The sequence below is a fragment of the Perognathus longimembris genome, chromosome 4 (assembly GCF_023159225.1).
Source record: "Perognathus longimembris pacificus isolate PPM17 chromosome 4, ASM2315922v1, whole genome shotgun sequence".
In the NCBI taxonomy this organism is placed as follows: domain Eukaryota; kingdom Metazoa; phylum Chordata; class Mammalia; order Rodentia; family Heteromyidae; genus Perognathus; species Perognathus longimembris.
Window position 1 is genome coordinate 37973944 of NC_063164.1, and position 21751 is coordinate 37995694.

Consider the following 21751-nt stretch of genomic DNA (forward strand, 5'->3'; position numbering starts at 1 on the left):
TCAATCCATTCTCACTACTTTTCCCTGTAGGTTTTACTCCCATATCATCACTGCAATTCTACAGTCAGTCTACTTTATTCTAGTTATAAAACATTAAAAAATAAAGAATAGTAAAGAATAATCCATAACTTATTTCATTTCCATGTAAATAACATCAATATAGCTAAGATTTTTGTAGAATCTAGATTAACTAACAATTTTATTATACTCTTGTCATCATCAATAAAGTCATCATTTATATATTTAGTTCCTAAATATAACTTAATTTCCTCTTCTAATTCTTACAATAGACCTGTGTAAGTATCCCACTGTAGATTTAATTAAGAACCATAATGGCTCAAATAATCTTAATGTGCCCTTGTGTTAGCTTTCCATCACCATGAACAAATACCTGAGATAAACATCTTAAAGGAGGTAAGTTTTATTTTGGTTCATGGTCTTGGAGATTTCTATTCCATGGTCACTTGACTTTCTCTCTTTAGGGACTGAGATGGCAGAACATTGTAGCTCACCTGGTTGTGGCTGTGATATACAGGCAGAGGAAATGACAGGATCTCTTAAATGTCCTTCAAGGGTATACTCCAATGACAAACTGCACCACCTTCTAAAGTTTCTACCACCTCCCAGTAGCGCCCATTAGCTGGGACAGTGCCCAGGCCCTGAGTTCAATCCCCAGGATCAGAAAAAAAAAATTACCAGCAAAAGACAGAGGCAGAGGCTGGGAATATGGCCTAATGGTAAAGTGCTTGCCTCATATACATGAAGCACTGGGTTCGATTCCTCAGCACCACATATATAGAAAAAGCCGGAAGCGGCGCTGTGGCTCAAGTGGTAGAGTGCTAGCTGGAGCAAAAAGAAGCCAGGGACAGTGCTCAGGCCCTGAGTTCAAGCCCCAGGACTGGCAAAAACAAAACAAAAAGACAGAGGCAGGGCTGGGCTTGAGGCATGGCCCAAGTGACAGAGCACAAGCTGAGCAAATGAGAGACTGAATGACACCAAAAACAAAGAAACAAACCCAAACTACTGCACTTTACAGATACCTTATTTTCAACAAAAGTATCAAAAACCAGCTCCAGAGAAAAGAGCTTCTGAAGCAAAACTGTATATCTATGAATAGAAAACTCAATCCTGATCCATATCTTTTATTATACATGAAAATCAATACAAAATGGATCAAAGGCTTTAATTTAAGGCCTGAAACAGAAACTTCTATGGGAGACACTGAGATATAGGTATAGGTAATGGCTTTCTAATAGGCTCCAATAACTCAGAAAATAAGAGCAAGAATTGAAATATTGGATTGAAACAAATTTAAAAGATTCTGTACAGCAAAAGAAACAAGTATCAATTGAAAGGAAACAATGACCAATTAAAAGATACCTACAATGGGAGAAAATCTTTGCCAGCTATTCATCTGACAAGGAATTAATACTCAAGGTATATAAAGAGCTAAAAAAGAGTACATACCAAGAGGATAAATTATTTAATCAATAAATGGGAAAATTAATTGAACAGATATTTATCAAGAAGTATAAATGGCCAATAAGTACATGAAAGTGTTCAACTGGGAAAGTACAAATAAAAAAATCTCTAGTAGAGATTCCATCTTACCCCAAACAGAATGATTATCATAAAGAAAATAAACACCAGAAAATACTGATGAATTTCAACTCACTGTTGATAGAAGTGTAAATTAATGCATCCACTATGAAAAACAGTATGGATATGCCTCAAATACTAAATATAGAGCTACCATATTATCCAGCTACACTTTTCCTGGATATATACCTGAAGGAACCTAATTTCACATGCAATAGAGATACTCAGACATTGATATTTATTGCAGCACTATCTACAGTAGTCTAATTATAGAATCACCATATGTGCCCATCAACCAATACATATAGGCAATAAAAATAGAGCACACATACTCCATGGGATATTATTCAGCCCTAAAGAAGAATTAAACCATGTTATTTTGCAGGAAAAGAAATGAAGATTATCACATTAAACAAAATTAGACTCAGAAAGAATATCACATTTCCTCTTATATATGAAATCTTAATTTTTAAAAGTGGAGTATTAAAGAGCAGGAAGGGAACCACCAGGAGGGGTTAATAGGAGATATGCAATAAAAGTGCATCATGTACATGTATGAAAATGCCATAATAAGCCCCACAATTTTGTATAACATATACTAATAATAAAAAGTTAAAAATGAGTAAGAGGCACCAACAGTGTTTAAGCTTGAAAGGAAAATTTTTGTTCATGAAAACAATTCATTCTTAAATATGGCAAAATTTTTTTTGGTCAGTAATGGGGCTTGAACTCAAGGACTGGCTACTGTCTCAGCCTTTTCACTCAAGTGTTCTACCACTTGGAGCCAATAGCACCACTTTTGGTTTTCTGGTCATTAACTGGAGATAAGAGTCTCAAGGACTTTCTTGCCTGGGCTGGCTTTGAACTGTGATCCACAGATCTCACTCTCTTGAGTAGCTAAGAATATAGGCATGAGCCACCAGTGGCCAGCCCATGGCAACCACTTTTATTGGGCTAAAGGCTTTTACATTTCCAGTGGGAGAAACTTCTAGTGATAATATAGGTTTTTTTAATATATAGTAACAAAAACCTCTGTTTACAACACAGATATAGTTTACTTTTTTTTTTTTTTTTTTTTGGCCAGTGCTGGGCTTGGACTCAGGGCCTGAGCGCTTGTCCCTGGCTTCTTTTTGCTCAAGGCTAGCATTCTACCTCTTGAGCCACAGAACCACTCCAACTTTTTCTGTTGATGAGGTGCTGAGGAATTGAACCCAGGACTAGCCCATATTTTACATTTCTTAAATACTGTATTTGACTATGCAATGAAGAACTTGATAATTTGACTGGATTCTCTAAAACCCCATTTTCTTCTAGATGAATGGTAATGTTTTGTAAAAGTATTACCTTATCTGATGAGTGAAGAAGATCAAGGACATCTGAATACTTAAATCCTTCAGATTGTTGTAATTCATTCTGCAGGGAAGCATTCCCTAGGACAATGCATGCCAAGGAAAATGCCACTTCAACCTAAATAAGTAGTTTTCAGAAATTATTTTCACCTGTTTTCAAATGAAAATTTCATTATACAGAATAGTATAGTGATACGTTGTGGAAAGATGTTAGCTAAAGTATAACTTGTTGACTCTAGTCCCCTAATTAGAGTTTAAAGAGTTAAAGAGTGATGCAGTGGCTGGGGGAATATCATTAATTTTTTTTTTGTCTTAGGACTTGAACCCAGGGCCTGGGTACTGTACTTGAGCTCTTCTGCTTTAGGCTAGTGTTCTACCACTTTGAGCCAAAGCAATACTTCAGGTTTTGGGGTGTTTAATTGGAAATAAGAGTCTCATGAGTCTTCCTGCCTGGACTGGCTTTGAATCATAACCCTCAGAATTTAGCCTATTGAGTAGCTGGGATTACAGTCATGAACCACAAGCACCCAGCTTCATTCATCATTTTTAACAGCTGAGAAAGACCCTTGCTCTGTGTATGCAGAGACATGCATGGAGCTCTATTTCTGAGAGCACCCAAAAGGATGAGAAGGGCATTATAAGGAGATACTTTCCCAATCCTAAATGTAATATTTGTATCTCTTTTACATCTGAAGAATTAAAAAAACTATAACATTGGTTTAAAAGATGTTTTAGGTTGTTTGTGAGCTATTGAACATTGAGTTTTAAGGCTTTAATGAAATCCTTATTAATTTAAGCAAAGCCTTTGAAGTAGAACTTCAAGTTTTGGAATTATTTCCTTTCTTAAGCCTATTAGGAAGATGAACCTTGCATATGACTGATATTAAATATATTTTTAAAATGCTACATTATGCATTTATAGAAAAATATTATGGATTTGGAAAGCACAATTATTGAAATGTTGTGAAATACTCTGTCCACTTTAGGATGTTAGTGTGAGGGAAAATATTGAAAGATATTTCTGTAGGGCTTTGGATGTAACCCACAGATAGCAGAGAGACAGACAGACATATACACAGAGAGAAGAAGGTGGGAGGGAAGGAGGGAATGGGGAGGAAGGGAAGAAAAAGGAAGGAAGGAAGGAAGGAAAGAAGGAAGGAAGGAAGGAAGGAAGGAAAAAAAAGGAAAAGGAAGGGAAGGAAAAGGAAAGGGAAGGGAAGAAAAAGGGAAAGGAAGGGAAGGAAAGGATGGGGGAGGGAGGGAGGAAAGGAAGGAGGAAGAAAGGCAGGGAAGGAGGAAGGAAGGAAGGGGAAAAGGAAGGATGTTTATGTTCCATTTTTTTTTTTTTCCAGTCCTGGGCCTTGGACTCAGGGCCTGAGCACTGTCCCTGGCTTCTTTTTGCTCAAGGCTAGCACTCTGCCACTTGAGTCACAGCGCCACTTCTGGCCATTTTCTGTATATGTGGTGCTGGGGAATCGAACCCAGGGCTTCAAGTATACGAGGCAAGCGCTCTTGCCACTAGGCCATATCCCCAGCCTATGTTCCATTTTTGATAAGTTTCAAAATCCACTGAAAATACATACTTAAATACGGATGAGTGCAATTGAAGTAAAGTATTTTGTTAGGAAAGTAAACATTTCAAAATGCAATGTCTTTTATATGGCATTTTTCGATTGCCTCATGAGGTTTACTTATACTTAGAAAGTACAGTGTGGTTTTTATTTATAATTCAAACTGAACGATTGTTATCATATGTTGTTCTTTTTGTTTTCTGACTTTAAAAAAAGGAAATGTATTCAAAAGAAAAATTTCCATTTACTAGCTAATATTAATTCTATTTTCTTTACCATTTTGAGAAGAAAAATGTTTTTGTTATTATAATTCCTTTCCCCACCAACTATAGATTTCCTGAATTTCTGAAGTACGAATAAAAGGATTTGAATTTATATGAAATGAAAGTCATTTGATTAAGGGCATTTTACTAGAAGTAGATGAAATAAGAATAACTCTTCAACACTTGTAGTAATTCTTTGTAACGTCTAACCTTGAAAAGGCTATGGCTGCCAGCCTCCCACTTGCTTGCCCCCCAGGGTGCTTTGGTGTGTAGCATTGAGAATGTTCACTTATCTTTGAGAACTATTGTCTTGTAAGTTCCCATTATCCCCACCTGGTTTTACTAAGTATCTCAAAAAGTAGAGAATAAATTCTATGAGTAAACAACGAAATATCAGAGGGAAACCTGTCTTTAAAGAGTCAGGACATAACTCATTTCCTGTCTGGGGAGCAGGAATCATTTCTTTCTCTATCTTTCCCTGCTATGTCATGTTTTTACTGAAATACATACTTGCTAAAACTTCCACATTTAAAAAAAAAAAAAAGAAGCGCTGGAATGTGGCTTAGTGTCAGAGTGCTTGCCTCATATACATGAAGCCCCTGGTTCGATTCCTCAGCACCACATAAACAGAAAATGCCAAAAGTGACGCAGTGGCTCACGTGGTAGAGTGCTAGCCTTAAGCAAAACCAAGTTCAGGGACAGTGCCCAGGCCCAGAGTTCAAGCCCAGGACTGGCAAAAAAAAAAAAAAAAAAAAAAAAAAAAAAGAGTAAGGACCTAAGCCTTTATCATTAAATTTGAAGAAAGTATATTTTAATAGCATTCATGCCTAACTTAGTAGTTTTGGAACAACCTTTTACTGTTTATAATTTTTTGGATTTTATAGTTAACTTTCAGAAAGATACAAATTGCTCTTAAAATTTATATTCATGTTACTTTTACTGTATGGGGGAAATTTTAAACCTTGATAAATACCTTAATGTTTGGTGAAGGGTGCTTTCTTAGTAGTTGTATAAGTACTGGAAGAGCATTTTCCTCTACAATGTATTGTTGGCTAACAGGATTGCTTGTATGGGCTACACCTGTAAGAGTCCATGTTTCAATGAAGTAATTTGTTCCCATTTTGTAAATGTAAAGACAAATGTAGCTTAATATTGATTGACAGTTCCTAGGCTTAATATGGTTAGTACATTAAAAAGGAAATGCTATAGTAGCACCATTTTATAGTCCTGTTAACTTTTTTAAATTGCTCATGTATGTTGAATAAACATGGAAAATTCATTATTAGAATTGTGGGTGGTCCCCTAATAGACACCCAGGAAATAAATTTAAAAATTGATATATTATCAATGGAAATGATCATTATCACTTATTGAAGAAATAATTGTGCAGTGGTCTTAAGTTTATCTTTATTATTTTTATTAAAATATTTTATTTCTACAAAACTTATAAAGTAATCATTGAATCAAAATTTCTTGATTCTTTAAGTGACACGTGCTAGAAAGATAATCTTCCACTTATAACATACTCCTTTAAGTTGTAGAACCAATGGAAAACTCAAGTCATCTCTTTTTGGAGATTAAAATAGCATATTTGTTTTGCCAATAAATTTCTATGTGTGTGTATCATATATATGTGTTATAGATATTATATCGTGTGTGTATCATATATATTATATCATGTGTGTATCATATATATGTGTAATATATATGTATATATATGGAGAAGTTCAAAGAAACAGAAAAGAAGTAACAGATGCACTTTTTTCCTGCCAATGAAAAGGTAGTGTGTGGATGTATGTGTATTGGACAACTTTGTATATGTATTATCATTTACTAAAATGTTAGAGAAAACTATATAATATTCTATCCCAGTAGCCAAAAATTGAAATTGTTTTCTGTGGCTGATTTTTCTTAAAATAGGTAATGAATTTCTACAAGTAGTATTCATGAGAGAAATAATGGAAGCTAATTCCTGTTATGTTAGCCAGACTAAAGGAAATACACTGACCTAGAAAAAAGTCATCTTTTTCTGTCCTTTTCAAGAAACAGTCTACAGCCAGTCCCATGTGTTCACAAGGATTAGAAAGAATATAGTTTTTTTGGCTTGTCAATCATTAAAAATTCCACATTTTAAGGTATGCCAAAAAAGCCAATTCCTTTGCAACATAGGTCACTTTATAAACAAGAAATTATTGTGTAAAGAGACTAGAATCAGAAACTGTATGCCAGCACTAGAAATTCTTCAAAAACATATAGGCTCAACATTTTTAAAAAAACAATGTTTTCTCTTAAAAGATGAGATTAATTTAAGTCAAAATAAATCAATGCATCTGTTATCATTTTCCATTCTTCAAAAAGTTCAAGAGCAAGACCAATTTGAAATTCTTAATTACATTAATTTTACTCACCAACGTCTGAAACATTCAATATGCTTTAGGACTCTAACAGTGGGAATGGAGAGGAGGAGATTAATTTTTGTTTATCTAATTCCTTTTTTCTTACAAATATTTAAGAAATTGAGAATGTGTACAAACCAATACAAATGGATCCAACTGCTTTGATGACACTGAGGAGTGTGCCTTCTGCTATTCTACTAATTCTTAGTAAGCGAACCAGAGGAGCGATTCCATTCCCTTCACAGATCTGATTTTGATGCACCCTGCTGTCCTTACTTAGAGCTATGACTGCTTCACCTCCTGGTAAAGAAAAGGAAGAGGCAGTTATGATACGCCAGTGCTGTCTATACTTTGTATAGGTTAATGTATAGAAAATAATATACCCGGGCTGGGAATATGGCCTAGTGGTAAAAGTGCTCGCCTTGTAGAAAACAACATACCCACATACTGCATTTTAGCTGATGACGACAAAAGCATATTTATTATAAAGTTGTATCCAATCTGTTCTGCCATGTACTTTTGTTGTTTCAGTGTTTGTCCTGCCAAGGCCCAAAGCGCTATGGCTCCTTGTTCTTTAACATCTATTTGAAATGCCTGTTTTAGAAAACATTCCATTCACTCATTGAATATTTATTCAACACTTGGGGGGGGGGTGTTGTAAAATGTTTATTCTAGCATTAGTTTGATTTTCTGTTCACTAAACAAAATCCAAAATGGAATTAAGCTATCTTAAAACAAAACAGCCACCAATGATAAAAGTCTTACCTTGAGGAGTTTTAAAAGGTATTTAGTTAGGTTTCTTTCCAGAAATGCCTTCTGTATTAAATGATTGTGATTTGCCAGTGACTCCACAGCCATCGCACCTTTCACTTGGACACTTAGTTGCTTCCCTTTGAAAAGGGCAACGAGGGGGGGAATTGCTCCTTGCTTAGCTAAAGCCTCCTGAACTTCCATGTTGTTACGCCCAACCTCAGCAATTGTCGCAGAAGAGACAGCCTTCAACACATCTTCAGAGAACCCAAGAACAAGTCAAATTAGTCTTTCAGAAAGTAAAAGTATCAAGTACAACATACCTTTAGTTTCCCACATTACAAAATCAATTTATATAAAACTTGTAGAAAAATTAGAAAGCCAAAATAGAAATAAAACTGTCCAGACTCACCACCTAAGTCCAGTTAACATTTAGCTTTACCCTCACTTAAGATTTTGTTTGTAGAATGTTCATTGCAGCAAAATTTGTCATAGCTAGAATCTGGAACCAACCCAGATGCCCCTCAGTAGATGAGTGGATCAGGAAAATGTGGTACATATACACAATGGAATTTTACGCATCTATCAGAAAGAATGACATTGCCCCATTTGTAAGGAAAGGGAAGGACTTGGAAAAAGTTATACTAAGTGAAGTGAGCCAGACCCAAAGAAACATGGATTATATGGTCTCCCTTATAGGGAATAATTAGCACAGGATTAGGCAAGTCACAGCAGAGGATCACAGGAGCCCAATAGCTATACCCTTATGAAAACATAAGATAATGCTAAGTGAAATGAACTCCATGTTATGGAAATGATTGTTATATCACAGTTGTAACTACTTTCAATGTGCCATATGTAACTGTAGCCTCTATTATTGATGATATTCCTGTATCACCTTCCTGTGGTTGTACCTACACTATCTCTGTATCTTATCTGAGTATATTGGAAACTGGATATACTGGTATTAGAACCAGGAAATTGGAAGGGAATACCAAAATCGAGAGACACAGGGTAAAAAAAAAAGACAAACAACTACAAAAGCAATACTTACAAACTGTTTGGTGAAAATGAACTGAACAACTGAACAACTTATGGTGGGGGGAAGGGAAAGGGAGAGGAGGGAGGGGGGAATGAGGGACGAGGTAACAAACAGTATAAGAAATGTATCCAATGCCTAATGTATGAAGCTGTAACCTCTCTGTAATTCAGTTTGATAATTAAAAAATATATATATATAATAAAAGATTTTGTTTGTAGATAGATAGGTAGATATAGATAATTATAGTCATACAGGCATTTTCTAAACACAATTTTCCTCATTTTCACTTACCATTAAAATATTATCCTTTTCTTACATATCAGTGTCTTTAAAATATTCAATTCATGAGTTTATTCTTAATTTCCTTAGCCATTCCCATCTTGAAAATTTTTCATTTTTTGAAATAATCTCCAAAGAAATCTTAGCTCATAAGATATTTCTATACTGAGTATGGTCTCAGAAATTATTGGACTAACCCAATATATTCATTTAAATAAATAAACTTCATTTCAAAAACATTAATAGTGTTTCTATAGAGTATCAATGTTTTGTGCCTTTATAGTATGCAATATCATAAAAGTAAATATGCAAGCATTTAACTGTCTGATCTGCCTTACCTCAGTTTCCTTTGGAAGGGTATATTTATAACCACTTTTGCTTTAATAAGATCTAGCTTTTGCTTAAATAAAAAAATAGATATATTGTTAATTTGATAGGTGGTAGTCATGTAATTTTGTACTTTTGTTTACTGGTAAGTCTCAGGATTTTCCTGAATGTTTATTAACTGGTTGCTTTTTTTTCTTCTTACAACCTACAGAAAAGTTCTGATAATGAATCAGAGATCTTCTGTACACTTATATTTTTATAAATGTAATATTTATATTGATTCATATAATCTGACTTACATTAAATATCTGGTTTATATCTACATAATTTAGTTTTCTAAGTTTAAGATTACATTGTACACATATGCCATGACCTTTTATCTTCTGTATTCATACCTCAGTATGTATTTTCATAAGAATAAAGATACCCTTTATGTAATTGCAGGGCAGCTTGTATATGCAATAGTTGAATAGCACCTCACATTTGCTACTGAGCCACAACGCCAGACTTTTTTTTGCACTGGCTATTTTTGAGATGGGGTGTCATTTCCTCCCCCAAATCATATGCCAGAACTGCAATCCACCAATTATTTGACTTCTGGGATGACAGGCCTTTGCTACAATGCCAAGTTGCTCTGTTACAATGGAGTCTTGCTTGTCTGGAACTGTGATTCTTTCAATCTCAGCCACTCACATAGCCAGGATAACAGTATCCTGTACCACTATCTCCAGCATTCATCTGCTGAGAAGGTGGTCTCATAAACTTTTCTGCCTAAACTGGTCTCAAGCTACAATTCTCTCAATCTTAGCCTCCCAGCATCTAAGACTACATGCATTAGCCATCAGCAGCCAGATGACTTAGACTTTTAATTTAATTTAATTTTTTTAATTTATTTTAATTAATTAATTTATTTATGTTACCAGTCCTGGGGCTTGGACTCATGGCCTGAGTACTGTCCCTTTCTTTTTGCTCAAGGCTAGCACTCTGCCACAGCACCACTTCTGGCCGTTTTCTGTATATGTGGTGCTGGGGAATTGAACCTAGGGCTTCATGTATGGAAGGCAAGCACTCTTGCCACTAGGCCATATTCCCAGCCTGACTTAGACTTTTTAAATGAATATTAGATTGTTTATTTTAGAGAATATTCCTTAATTGGTTTTGATTAATAATAATTTTTTATTCAGGATATGTACTTCGAACTAGAATATTTTTAAATGGCATTATGTTCTTTGGAGGACGACTCATGTAGAGTTACTAGATATCCTTGTATCCCTACTGGTAATGTTAATTTCAATCACTAGTCTCTTAACTGTATTTGCCCTTTGCATCCTATAAGGAGCAAGATGCTTTAAACAAAATATTCTGTTCCTTATCAAAATTTGCCCTCAAGATTGAATAACTATAACTTTCGCCTGAGCCAACATTTAGTGGGAAACCCAATAATATCAACACATTTATTGAGTTTTTCAGTCTTACAGTACTTATAACACAGATTCAGAGCTGTTCCACCTATTTCCCTATGAATAAAAAACTCTTTAGAATTCAAGATCTGTGTACCACTATTTTTTTTATCCCTAGAAGAAGAATACATAGATAAAACCCTGTGTTCAAAAGTTACCTATGTTATTTATTTCTAATCTGAGTAATCACTTCATTTAAAATACAAGTAGGTTATTGTTTTAGTTTGATATGTAGAATATCAAAGTAGCATTTCTTTCTTTCTTTTTTTTTTTTTTTTTTTGCCAGTCCTGGGCCTTGGACTCAGGGCCTGAGCACTGTCCCTGGCTTCTTTTTGCTCAAGGATAGCCCTCTGCCACTTGAGCCACAGCACCACTTCTGGCCATTTTCTGCATATGCAGTGCTGGGGAATTGAATCCAGGGCTTCAGGTATTCAAGGCAAGCACTCTTGCCACTAGGCCATATCCCCAGCCCTAAAGTAGCATTTCTAAAAAAAATTTACATAAGATTTTTCATTAGAGTCTTAAAGACAGAAATATCTTCCAGACACTATAATTCAGTATTTTAATATAATATCTAGTAAGATTAATTGCCTGTATATAAGACATTATTTATATTAACTTGTATACTCACTTTTTTTTGGTAATGCTTGAGGTTGAATCTAGAGCCTTATAAATGGTAGGCAAGCACTCCAATATTGAGCTACACTTCCCATCTTGTATACTCACTTTAATCAATTTATGTCAAGCATATCAACCATTTTTGTTGAGAATGTTTTCTTCATCTATTCAATTATTTATATATCAGTCTTTTATTGTGTAGTCATTATGTACAAAACACATAATTGGCATTGGGGGTATGGTGATAAAGCAACAAAACAAGGTCCTGAACCTTGTGGACCAAGATATAAAAATCAATAAATCTAATCATTTCAAATAATTGAAAGGAAAAAAAGTAATAGATACATAGATAGATGACAGAAGATGACAGGACACTCTTAGAGTAGAAGTTTTAAGTGACTATAGTCAATGATAAAAATATAGACTTTATCCTAAGTGATAATCAGATTAACTTAAAGAGGGGAAATGGAAATAAGTCAGTAAGTAATTCATTTACTTTCTTAATTTAAAGAATATTGAGTGATTAGCATTGCTTTTTATATAGCTTATTCTAATAGCTTACTCTAATAATGTTAAGATAATTAGTTTCATAAAATTGAGAGGATGAAGGGGAAAATATTCTTTCCCTTATCTAGTATCCTACATCAACACAGAAAGTAGAATTCCCCACCTTCAACTCAAAGGAGATAGTAGACTGTGTAGGAAAAAGAAACATGCCTTTTACCTAATTTTCTCCTCTCAAATTTAAAGCATATGTGATTATATAGTCCCACTGGATATTATTCTTGCAGAACAAAAAAATATTTGCAATAGCTGCAAAAACAATGCTTTTGGTACTGAGGTATATATTAGAAATTGATCCTGATGTTTTTGTTGCTGAGGCCTATATTATAAATTGATATTTCTATATTAGAAATTGATATCAGGTGGTATTGATAATACCTTCTGATTACCTTGAAATTTGACATTAAATAATTTGCAATTAAACACTACATATGAAATCCACATAATTTCCAAAACTTCTACCAATCATCGCTCTCTCTCTCTCTTTCTCTGTCTATCTAATTCACATGAAGAGACACCTATTCCCCTAGGAATACAATTCTTTGCATTACTTTCATTGCTCATGAAAATAGTTCCATTAATAAATGTCTTATTAAATATTTTAAAGGATGTTTTGAGAATCAATTCCTTTCATAAACCCATTAAAGTGCTTAGATGGTTAGGTCATATTATATATGTAGAAGTTCACAGTCAAATTCTGGACAAATGTTTGTCCAAATCTACACTTGCTTCCCATCATAAATCTGGTAATTAAAAAAAACTCAAGAGGTTGAGGCTCACCGGAATCAGAACTCAAGAATCTGATAAGGTGTTGGATGCCTTTATGTTCTATCATTGATTTTTGATTTTTTTCATTTCCCATGCATAATACTCGTATACAGTTCATTACATTTATCAGCACATTTTCTATATCTAAGTCCAGGAGATTTATCAGAGCTGGGATTCCATTCTAAAAATAAAACAGTGATTAAATTTTATTTCACTTAATATAAAGGCAGTTTTTATTTAAAACACATTCTAGAATCTTTCTTACTGTAAATGTCTACTTATTTAGGAAAAAACAATTGCCTACAAATAGATGTGTTGACTGATGTGTCACATTAACTAACAATACAACTCTGAGAAAGTCTTATGCTTTCATTTAAGTTAAGTATAAGGCAAACATATTTTAAAATATCCAAAATAATTTAAAGCTGCACATTTATTGTAATATTTAATAATTATCTAAAAAGTGCAGCAAGGTTAATTAAACATATTTCCCCATTTGGAAATGCTTACATCTTTACACAGTACACTAGTCATTGCCAATTGTTTGCCCAACACAAAGTATTATGCTTACTAATATTGGAATTTGTTTTGTTTAATAAAGTAAAAATGGTGTTTCTCCCTACAAAACAATGCAAGAATATTATGGGGAAAAAACGCAATAATATATTCAGTAAATCTAGGAGATATCCCAATATTAAACCACAATAAATGTAGATGACATGGCAAAAGAGATGACTAACATCTCCATTGCCAGTGTCCACAGGAAATGCTGGCAGAACACAATTTCTCCTTCTTGAGGGGAAGAAAAAGGGGCATAATTTTCTGTCTGAAACAATAGAATTAGGTAGTCAAGATGGCAGTAGGCTCTTTCTTGGGCCAGTATAGCTTAAAGTTTAGAAAACAGCAGAAGAAGCCAGCATGATCAAGATATGTTTGGAAAAAAAGTCCAATGGTGAGGTAAAAAGGAAGAAATTGCATTTTGTAGGGGAGAGAGAATCTACTTTATGAGGCACTATGCACCATGTATCTCTGTTTGTAGATATGAGTGAAGCTAGAAGAACTCACTGACACAAATCTGGCATAAGAATGTATAGTCATCCAGAGACCATTTTGTGGTGAAATAGCCAGTGGAAGAAAGGAGACAGGGTGATGGGAAGTAAATATGGTCAAAATGTCTGCAGCTATAAAATGTTACAATGAAACAAATTATTTTGTACAACATATAATAACAAAACTTAGGGAGGAAAAAGGAGAAACAGATTTTCTAACCTAGAACATGTGCCAAGACCCTCTTACATATGTATTTCTGCAAATATTGACTCACAGAGACCCAACTAATATGAGTAACTTCCAAAAGGAAATTAGCACAGAACCTGTCCAAATATAAAAAATAGGAAAAATTATAAAAGATGAAGAATAGTGTTATTGTTTGAATTTATGTGTTCTTCCAAAATTCCTACATAGGAATATAAACTCCTTTGTGATAATATTAAAAGGTAGGGCCACTAGGAGCTGATTAAGTCATGAAGGGATTAGGAATCCTATAAAAAGCCTGGGGAGTAGTAACTGAACTCTTGCTCTCCACAACCCCATACAGCACAACAGGACATCAGAGCCAAAGAAATGAAGACAGAGAGAAAGAGTTAAGCATGTGAGGAACCAGGGGCACAAAGCTTACTGGCTCTTAAACCCTAAGTTCCCCATAAGCAAACCTATCTATTTAGTTCAGTACAGGTAATGTTACTATAGGTGCATGCAGAAAACAAGGTATCCATCTATTTTGTGGCTATAATCATTGGCATGAGAGTTTATGTACATAGTAATAACTGACTCCCTTCTTGTTAGGGGGCAATGGGAAAAGGGTGAATAGTTTTGAATATACAACTGTAACTTAAGACATTTATCTTATTCCCATTGTCTCAATCTTCATACGGCCCAGTCAACTTAGACATTTATCTTGCTTGCCTTGGCTGTTTTAATCTTTCCAGAGTCCAGTTCCCATAATTCTGAGTACTGAGGCAGCAGCATTCCAACCTCCAACCCTTTCCTGGTCATCCATCTTGTCTTCAAAGTTCCCTACACTGGGCCCCTTGATCCTTCCTCCTTCTGCCATATGCAGACAACAACAACAAAGTGCCATCTTAGAAACAAGAGCAGCCCTCACTGGACATGCCAAATGTTTACTTCTTAGTGTAGAATTTTTCACCATACTACATGTCTCTATCTTCCCTTTCGTAGTTTATCCTTGAAAGATGTGCAAATGTATGATACAATGAGTCATTAGTTTTCTATGTTCTATACAATGGATTTACTTTCCATCAAAAATATTGTCCTATAAAAGAACTTACATATTCAGCAATAACATCCTTGTTTTCATATTGAGCAATATCATACAGAATAACAGCACAGCGAGAGTGCAGTTCAGGCTCATCAGAAGCCAATAGCTTGATCAAAGCTGGAATGCCTCCTGCTTCTACCAAAGCATGCACTATACTTTCATGGGTTGAGATATTACTCAATAACCCAACAGTTTTACACTGCAATTTAATTTTATGACTTTTTAATAGATTGATTAAGGCAGGAATGGTGCCTGTAAAGAAAACACAATGACCATGAATTATTTGGAATCATTTGTAGTCGGTTTTTAAATAATATCGTTCAGCATTGAAATATAGACAGTTGTACAAAATATAAAGTAATTATGTGAAATTTTTTGAATTTATTTTTCTGTCTTATCTACATTATAGAAAGTTCTCATTGTTTATGCATTTGATTTAGCATAGCACAATTATACACTATATATTAGTAACCCTACACTATCATTAAACTATTGAGTTTTTAATATCACTGGTAAATTCTTTTTGTTTGAATAATACATGCTGGCCTCAAACTCATGATCCTCTTGCTTCAACCTTCTAAGTGCTGGGATTATAGACACACACCACCACATTTGGCAGACAGTCTTTGAGTTCCCACATGGTGGAGTTAAGCTTTGATTATTGCACCCATTTTATGTGGCTGTTTTTGTGCAATTAGTTGAATATTTTATAATACTTTATTCTTATGCATCAAGGAAAAAACAAGAATACTGAATCTAGTAATACACAACATTAGCCTCATTAATTGTAACTAGTTAAAAGTTGGAAATCATTAGCTTTGGTGGAAATAGATAATCCGACTTCAATTGGATATTATCATATTATATCAATTCAATTTAAACAAAAGAGAGCACACTATAGAATACATATAAGTGCTGGAAAATGAATATGAGTAAAGCTTTTATATGTTTAACTACTGGAAATAAGTCATCCTTAACCATATAAATATATGGCTCACTTTTGAGAAATGCAGCTTTCAGTACTTGGTTTTAAAAAAAGTTAGGGGACTTTATATAAGCAGGTAAACTTAATTTTTCCTTTTGGCAATACTTACACAGTTTATCTCACATGTACTCAATATTTTATTAAAGTAGTAGCTACTATGATGAACAGTCACAAATAACTTCAAAAAGTTTTTGGTTTTTGTTTTTCTTTGTTTTTTTGCACAGTCCCTGATGCTAACCACAGTGCCACTTGAACTACAGTGGCACTTCTGGCTTTCTGGTGGTTAATTGGAGATAAGAGTCTCACCAACTTTACTGCCTGGGCTGGCTTTGAACCACAATCCTCAGACCTCAGTCTCCTGAGTAGCTAGGATTATAGGTGTGAACCACCGCCCAGCAGAAAGTTGTTTTGACAATTGCATTGGACAGTAAATTTGAACTTTACTCATGAGAAAACTAGATTAAACAAGTGAAGTGATTAGTTTAAGTTCTAAATACATAACTAATTACAAACTTGACCTGACATTTACTCGGCTATTTTTTAAATTTAAAAATCACATTTGCAAATGTAGACTAAGGATAATTTTTAAATTAAAGAAAATAGGAAGTAGTATGGTGAAGCTATTTACTATTAGCTTTTAAATTTGCAAAGTTTGAGAGAAATAGAAAATTTTCTGTAAAATTTTTAGCTTTTTGATCTTGTGCAGATTTCACATAGAAAATTTAAAAAAGTGTTGACAGATATAGGAACTGATTTAAAAGGAAAGTGAAGCTTAGCAAATATCAATTAAAAAGTTTCTTCAAAAATATAGTTGAGGGGGCTGGGAATGTGGCTCAGTGGTAGAGTGCTCGCCTAGCGTGCATGAAGCCCTGGGTCCAATTCTGAATCAGCACCACATAAACAGAAGAGGCCAGAAGTGGTGCTGTGGCTCAAGAGGTAGAGTGCTAGCCTTGAGCAAAAGGAAGCCAGGGACAGTATTCAGGCTCTGAGTTCAAACCCCAGGACTGGCAAAAACAAAACCAAGGGCTGGGGATATAGCCTAGTGGCAAGAGTGCCTGCCTCGGATACACGAGGCCCTAGGTTCGATTCCCCAGCACCACATATACAGAAAACGGCCAGAAGCGGCGCTGTGGCTCAGGTGGCGGAGTGCTAGCCTTGAGCGGGAAGAAGCCAGGGACAGTGCTCAGGCACTGAGTCCAAGGCCCAGGACTGGCCAAAAAAAAAAAAAACAAACCAAAAAATATAGTTTAAGTCTGGGATTATAGCTCAGTGGTATAATGTGTGCTTTACAAACATAAATCTGTAAAGCATCAAAAGAAATAAAGAAGGGAGCAAAGGAGGGATGGAGGGAGGGGAAATATGCACTGAAGTGATTGACCCAAGTATAATTTAGCTCTATGTAAACTAGAGTTAAGAAAAACATAGTTAATAGATTTGTGTTACCTGCATCCAAAATACATTTCCAGTATCCATCTTTTGCTAAGCAAATTACTTCTAAGGACATGACAGCCATCATTCTTCGTTTAAAGTTTTCGCACTGTAACATTTCTGGTAAGTATTCAACAGGAAAACACAAGCTGTAATTTATGCCAGAAGTAATGGATTCACTGGTTTTATTTCAACTCAACAGTTGAAATTATCATCATGACCACTAACTGTATGCGTTACATTTCCCTCTGTGCATGACCCTCTATGAGGTGCTAAACAGATTTATATATGTTAAAATTTGAATCTGAATTTGAATAAAAAACAATGTGTTTAAGGGTTTATTTACCTATCTAAGCATATTATGTTAGGAGATAGTGGAACGTTTAAGAGTTGGAATCATGAAAGGGATTGTGGGACTAAACCCCTTCTTCCTGTTTCTGTATTGTCCACACCTAAAGGTGAATGGACTTCTGCCACAGCCTCTTGCCTAGTGTGCTATAGGCCAAAGTGCAATGAAGACAGTTAATTATAGATGGAAACTTCCAAGCCTGTGAGCTATACAAAAAAAAAACACAAAAAATTATCTTTTCCTGATTTCATTACCTTAGGTATTATTTATAATTAAAGAAGGCTAGACATATGAAGGTTTATCATCCATATAATCAATAAAAAATCTTGAAATTATTTGGTTTAAATGGCTTATACTGGCTGGACTGGATACATGCAAACAATACTTCTCTCTCATATCTAAAATATATTCTGAATATAAATTATGTGTGTGATTTCAAAGATGGCAAAGTACACTGCATTATCATGAATCCAATTTAATTACCATCAAGTTAGACATGAAGTTTTACTCATTTCTTGAATATAAAAAATATTTAAAATCTGGGGTGAATTTTGTAATCTAAACAGAAGATAATACACATATGGATGCTTCTTAACAATACTTTTGAACTCAGAAAAATCCATACCGGTAACTATTCTTCATTTATTTAACTACTGTATTACCAAGTATGTCAAGATCCTACCTTAGTTAGATTATTCTATGGAATTCCACTGTAAGAGCTAATCCTGGAGACTTCTATTTTTTAAATCCATAGTAAAAATGGATAGTATGAGGAGAAAGAACAATTCCAGAGTTTAAGGCACAGCAGTGGTTAGATGCTCAGTGTTGATAGTTGTGTTTATGTCATTGTTGGACTTCCCAACAATGGCTGTAGGAAGCAATGGCCATTGTGAATGTCTTCAGCCATTTAGAATATTCTTGTTAGGAGTCAGACTTCCCTACTAATAAGCAGATATTTGCAATAACTAATTCTATTTAAACAATAGGATAGTCTTCTCAGTTCCTCCTAAAGAGGTTAAGATATGATGATATATACAGGTATAAATAAACATTGAAGACTTTCCCCAGTATCTCATGGGCCTGGTACATTCAAAAGAGCAGACCAAGCTAGTTTAGAACCAAATATTCAGTCTTCTTCTGAATATTTAGAACCAAAAGAATGAAATTGAAGATCTTAACTACCATCTGACCCTATACTAAAATGAGTTGTTGGAAAAAAAAAGTCCTCCTTCTCTAAAGCTTTTCTTTTTGCTTTAGGTTTTACTGCATGCTGCTTATTCAGAATTAAATGTTACTAAAATGCTTGTAGTAAATTATTGTTTCTAGCTCTACCCTCTGCTTTCTGGATTCATTTGTCCAGAAATGAGCACTTGGGCACTTTCTCCTTTATCTTCTGTGATTTACTTTTCTCATAAGTCTGCATAAATATTTTTTGCTGTATTGGCTCAGACATTGTTGATCTGGTGTTCTGGAAAACAAAAACCAGTTCTTTCAACAATGTTCTGCCATTTTCTCTTGCTTTCCATTGCACATTTATCTTTTGAGTAAAATCGGTATTCAGTACTTACGATGCCTGTACAAATATCATCACAGCTGAGTTCTACACTGTACCATTGTGTTTTATTTGTCATTTTTACCTTTTTGGAGGTAATAATGTCCTTTTCAAATTTCATCTAGTTTACTCTATACTTCATGACCCTTCCACCTTTTCCTTGTAGGTTGGAAATAGTTCCATCCTGTAACTACCCATTGCTGTCATCTGAATTCCTCTGCTTTCCTCTCAGCTTCCTGACTCCTCCTTCCTTTCATTTTTCAGGGATATTTCTAGCTTCAGTATTTTTATATCTTTCCTGGTTAGGATCTATGGAGACCTTTCCTGTCCATCACTTCCTTTCCTGTCCATCAAGCCTTTCTGAGGATTTCATGTTGTGGGTCCAAGAGGTGTTCAGCTTTCCTCATGGTTGGAGTAAAATTAGATGTATTCCTTCAACGGGTTTATACAATTTCTGGATAAACCAACTAGAGATGTGGAGGACAAACCTTAAACAGTCACAAAACATTTATTAAAAATATGAAGAAATAAGTTTCTAAATTTGCTTCTAAAATTCGGAAGTAAGGAATCGGAAGAAATCTTTTCCACTTGAACTTTAAGTTTCTCCTTTATTTTTTAATCTCATTTTTTTGATGGAGGAGATGTTTTGACTTTAGAGGAAGTTGGAAAATAAAAACAAAATTGAGGTACATAAAATATGGTTTGGATCGCGAGCCACGGATTTTAACTTAAAAATAAAAACTGAGCTTATTGGCGTGGAAATGGTAAGTGGATGCATGAGCAGAACCAAGAGTTCAGGGTGATGCCACCCAGGCAAGAAGATAGAAAAACGCTGTTTTGAAGCAAAAGTGCTTGCCTAGGATGTACAGTCCCCAGTATCGCCTAGGATGTACAATCCCTTTTGTTCATTTCCCAGTAGTGTGTGTGTGTGTGTGTGTGTGTGTGTGTGTATAAACAAAGTTACTTTTGCATACAAAAATATAGCTCCTTATCATCTGTATTTCCATTTGTTTATTTTAACTAACTTTATTTAATAGTTACTTTAATGTTCAAATATGCATGGTTTTACTTCTGTATATCAGTTAAGTATCAATAATTAAAGCAAGTAATAATCAGAAAATTAATTTACAAAGAAGTCATGTGTTCTATACTTACCCACCAAAGTTTTCCAAACTGGGAGCTCAGGAATATCTAACTCAATTATATACTTTAGTACCTCTGTGTGAAAAGTTAGCACTGACAAGTGAATTATATTATTTCCTTTGGTATCCGTTTTTCTCCAGTTAGCACCAAGAGAAAACAGGTATTGAATAGTATCCAGTGCTCCTGAAGTTGCCGCAAGTAACAGTGGAGTACACTGATTCCTAAACATCAAGGAACACATTACAATAAGATTTCAGCATTCCTAATGGTATCATAGTTTTTGTAAAACTCTTGAAAGTACTGTTGGAAGAACTCTTGATTTATATTATTGCCTTCCTTCCTTAGGCGTTCTCATCCTCTATATTCCACATGTAAATAGATTTGCCTCCCTTGCTCTTTTTTTTTTTGGCCAGTCCTGGGCCTTGAACTCAGGGCCTGAGCACTGTCCCTGGCTTCTTTTTGCTCAAGGCTAGCACTATGCCACTTGAGCCACAGCGCCACTTCTGGCCGTTTTCTATATATGTGGTGCTTGCGAATCAAACCCAGGGCTTCATATACACGAGGCAAGCACTCTTGCCACTAGGCTATATTCCCAGTCCCTCCCTTGCTCTTAGTATTGCTGCCAATACTCTTTCCCAACTTGTTATATCTTATGATTTCTTTGGAATTTGCTATTGCCCCATGTTATGCTATCCTGTTTATTCCCTAGAATAACTGTGTGAGTAAAGGAAAAATGAAGGCAAATCTTACCAATCGATTTTACAAGTAACAATATTGAAGCTCAGGTAGTAGTAGTAAACTCATTTCTTCACATTTCATGTCCAATTACAAATCCAACTTCCTCGATGTGTCAGAAACAAATGGTTTGTCTGAAAATTCTACTACATGCTTTGTGAATAGTGAAGGTCTTTAGGTCTTTAGGTTCAGTATATGTTTCTCTAGTTATTATTATGTTTCCTAACTTCCCTCA

At 34.8% G+C, this 21751-nt stretch overlaps 2 protein-coding genes across 2 annotated transcripts in view; one reads left to right on the top strand and one right to left on the bottom strand.

Moving 5' to 3' along the window:
- The window catches only part of Osgepl1 (O-sialoglycoprotein endopeptidase like 1), a 35426-nt gene extending 23726 nt beyond the window's left edge, over positions 1 to 11700 (top strand). Inside the window, exon 11 of the mRNA XM_048345099.1 lies at positions 11689 to 11700. The gene's annotated coding sequence lies outside the window, so the exon portion shown is untranslated. The remainder of the gene's footprint in view (positions 1 to 11688) is intronic.
- Ankar (ankyrin and armadillo repeat containing) overlaps positions 1 to 21751 on the bottom strand; it is a 55247-nt gene that overhangs the window by 13323 nt on the left and 20173 nt on the right. The window contains exons 9-17 of the mRNA XM_048345102.1: positions 20794 to 21002; positions 17753 to 17857; positions 15335 to 15576; positions 12999 to 13167; positions 7944 to 8185; positions 7619 to 7772; positions 7317 to 7478; positions 5756 to 5862; positions 2944 to 3066 (exon numbers count right to left, since the gene is read on the bottom strand). Of these exons, the coding sequence (XP_048201059.1) occupies positions 2944 to 3066; positions 5756 to 5862; positions 7317 to 7478; positions 7619 to 7772; positions 7944 to 8185; positions 12999 to 13167; positions 15335 to 15576; positions 17753 to 17857; positions 20794 to 21002 (1513 nt within the window). The remainder of the gene's footprint in view (positions 1 to 2943; positions 3067 to 5755; positions 5863 to 7316; positions 7479 to 7618; positions 7773 to 7943; positions 8186 to 12998; positions 13168 to 15334; positions 15577 to 17752; positions 17858 to 20793; positions 21003 to 21751) is intronic.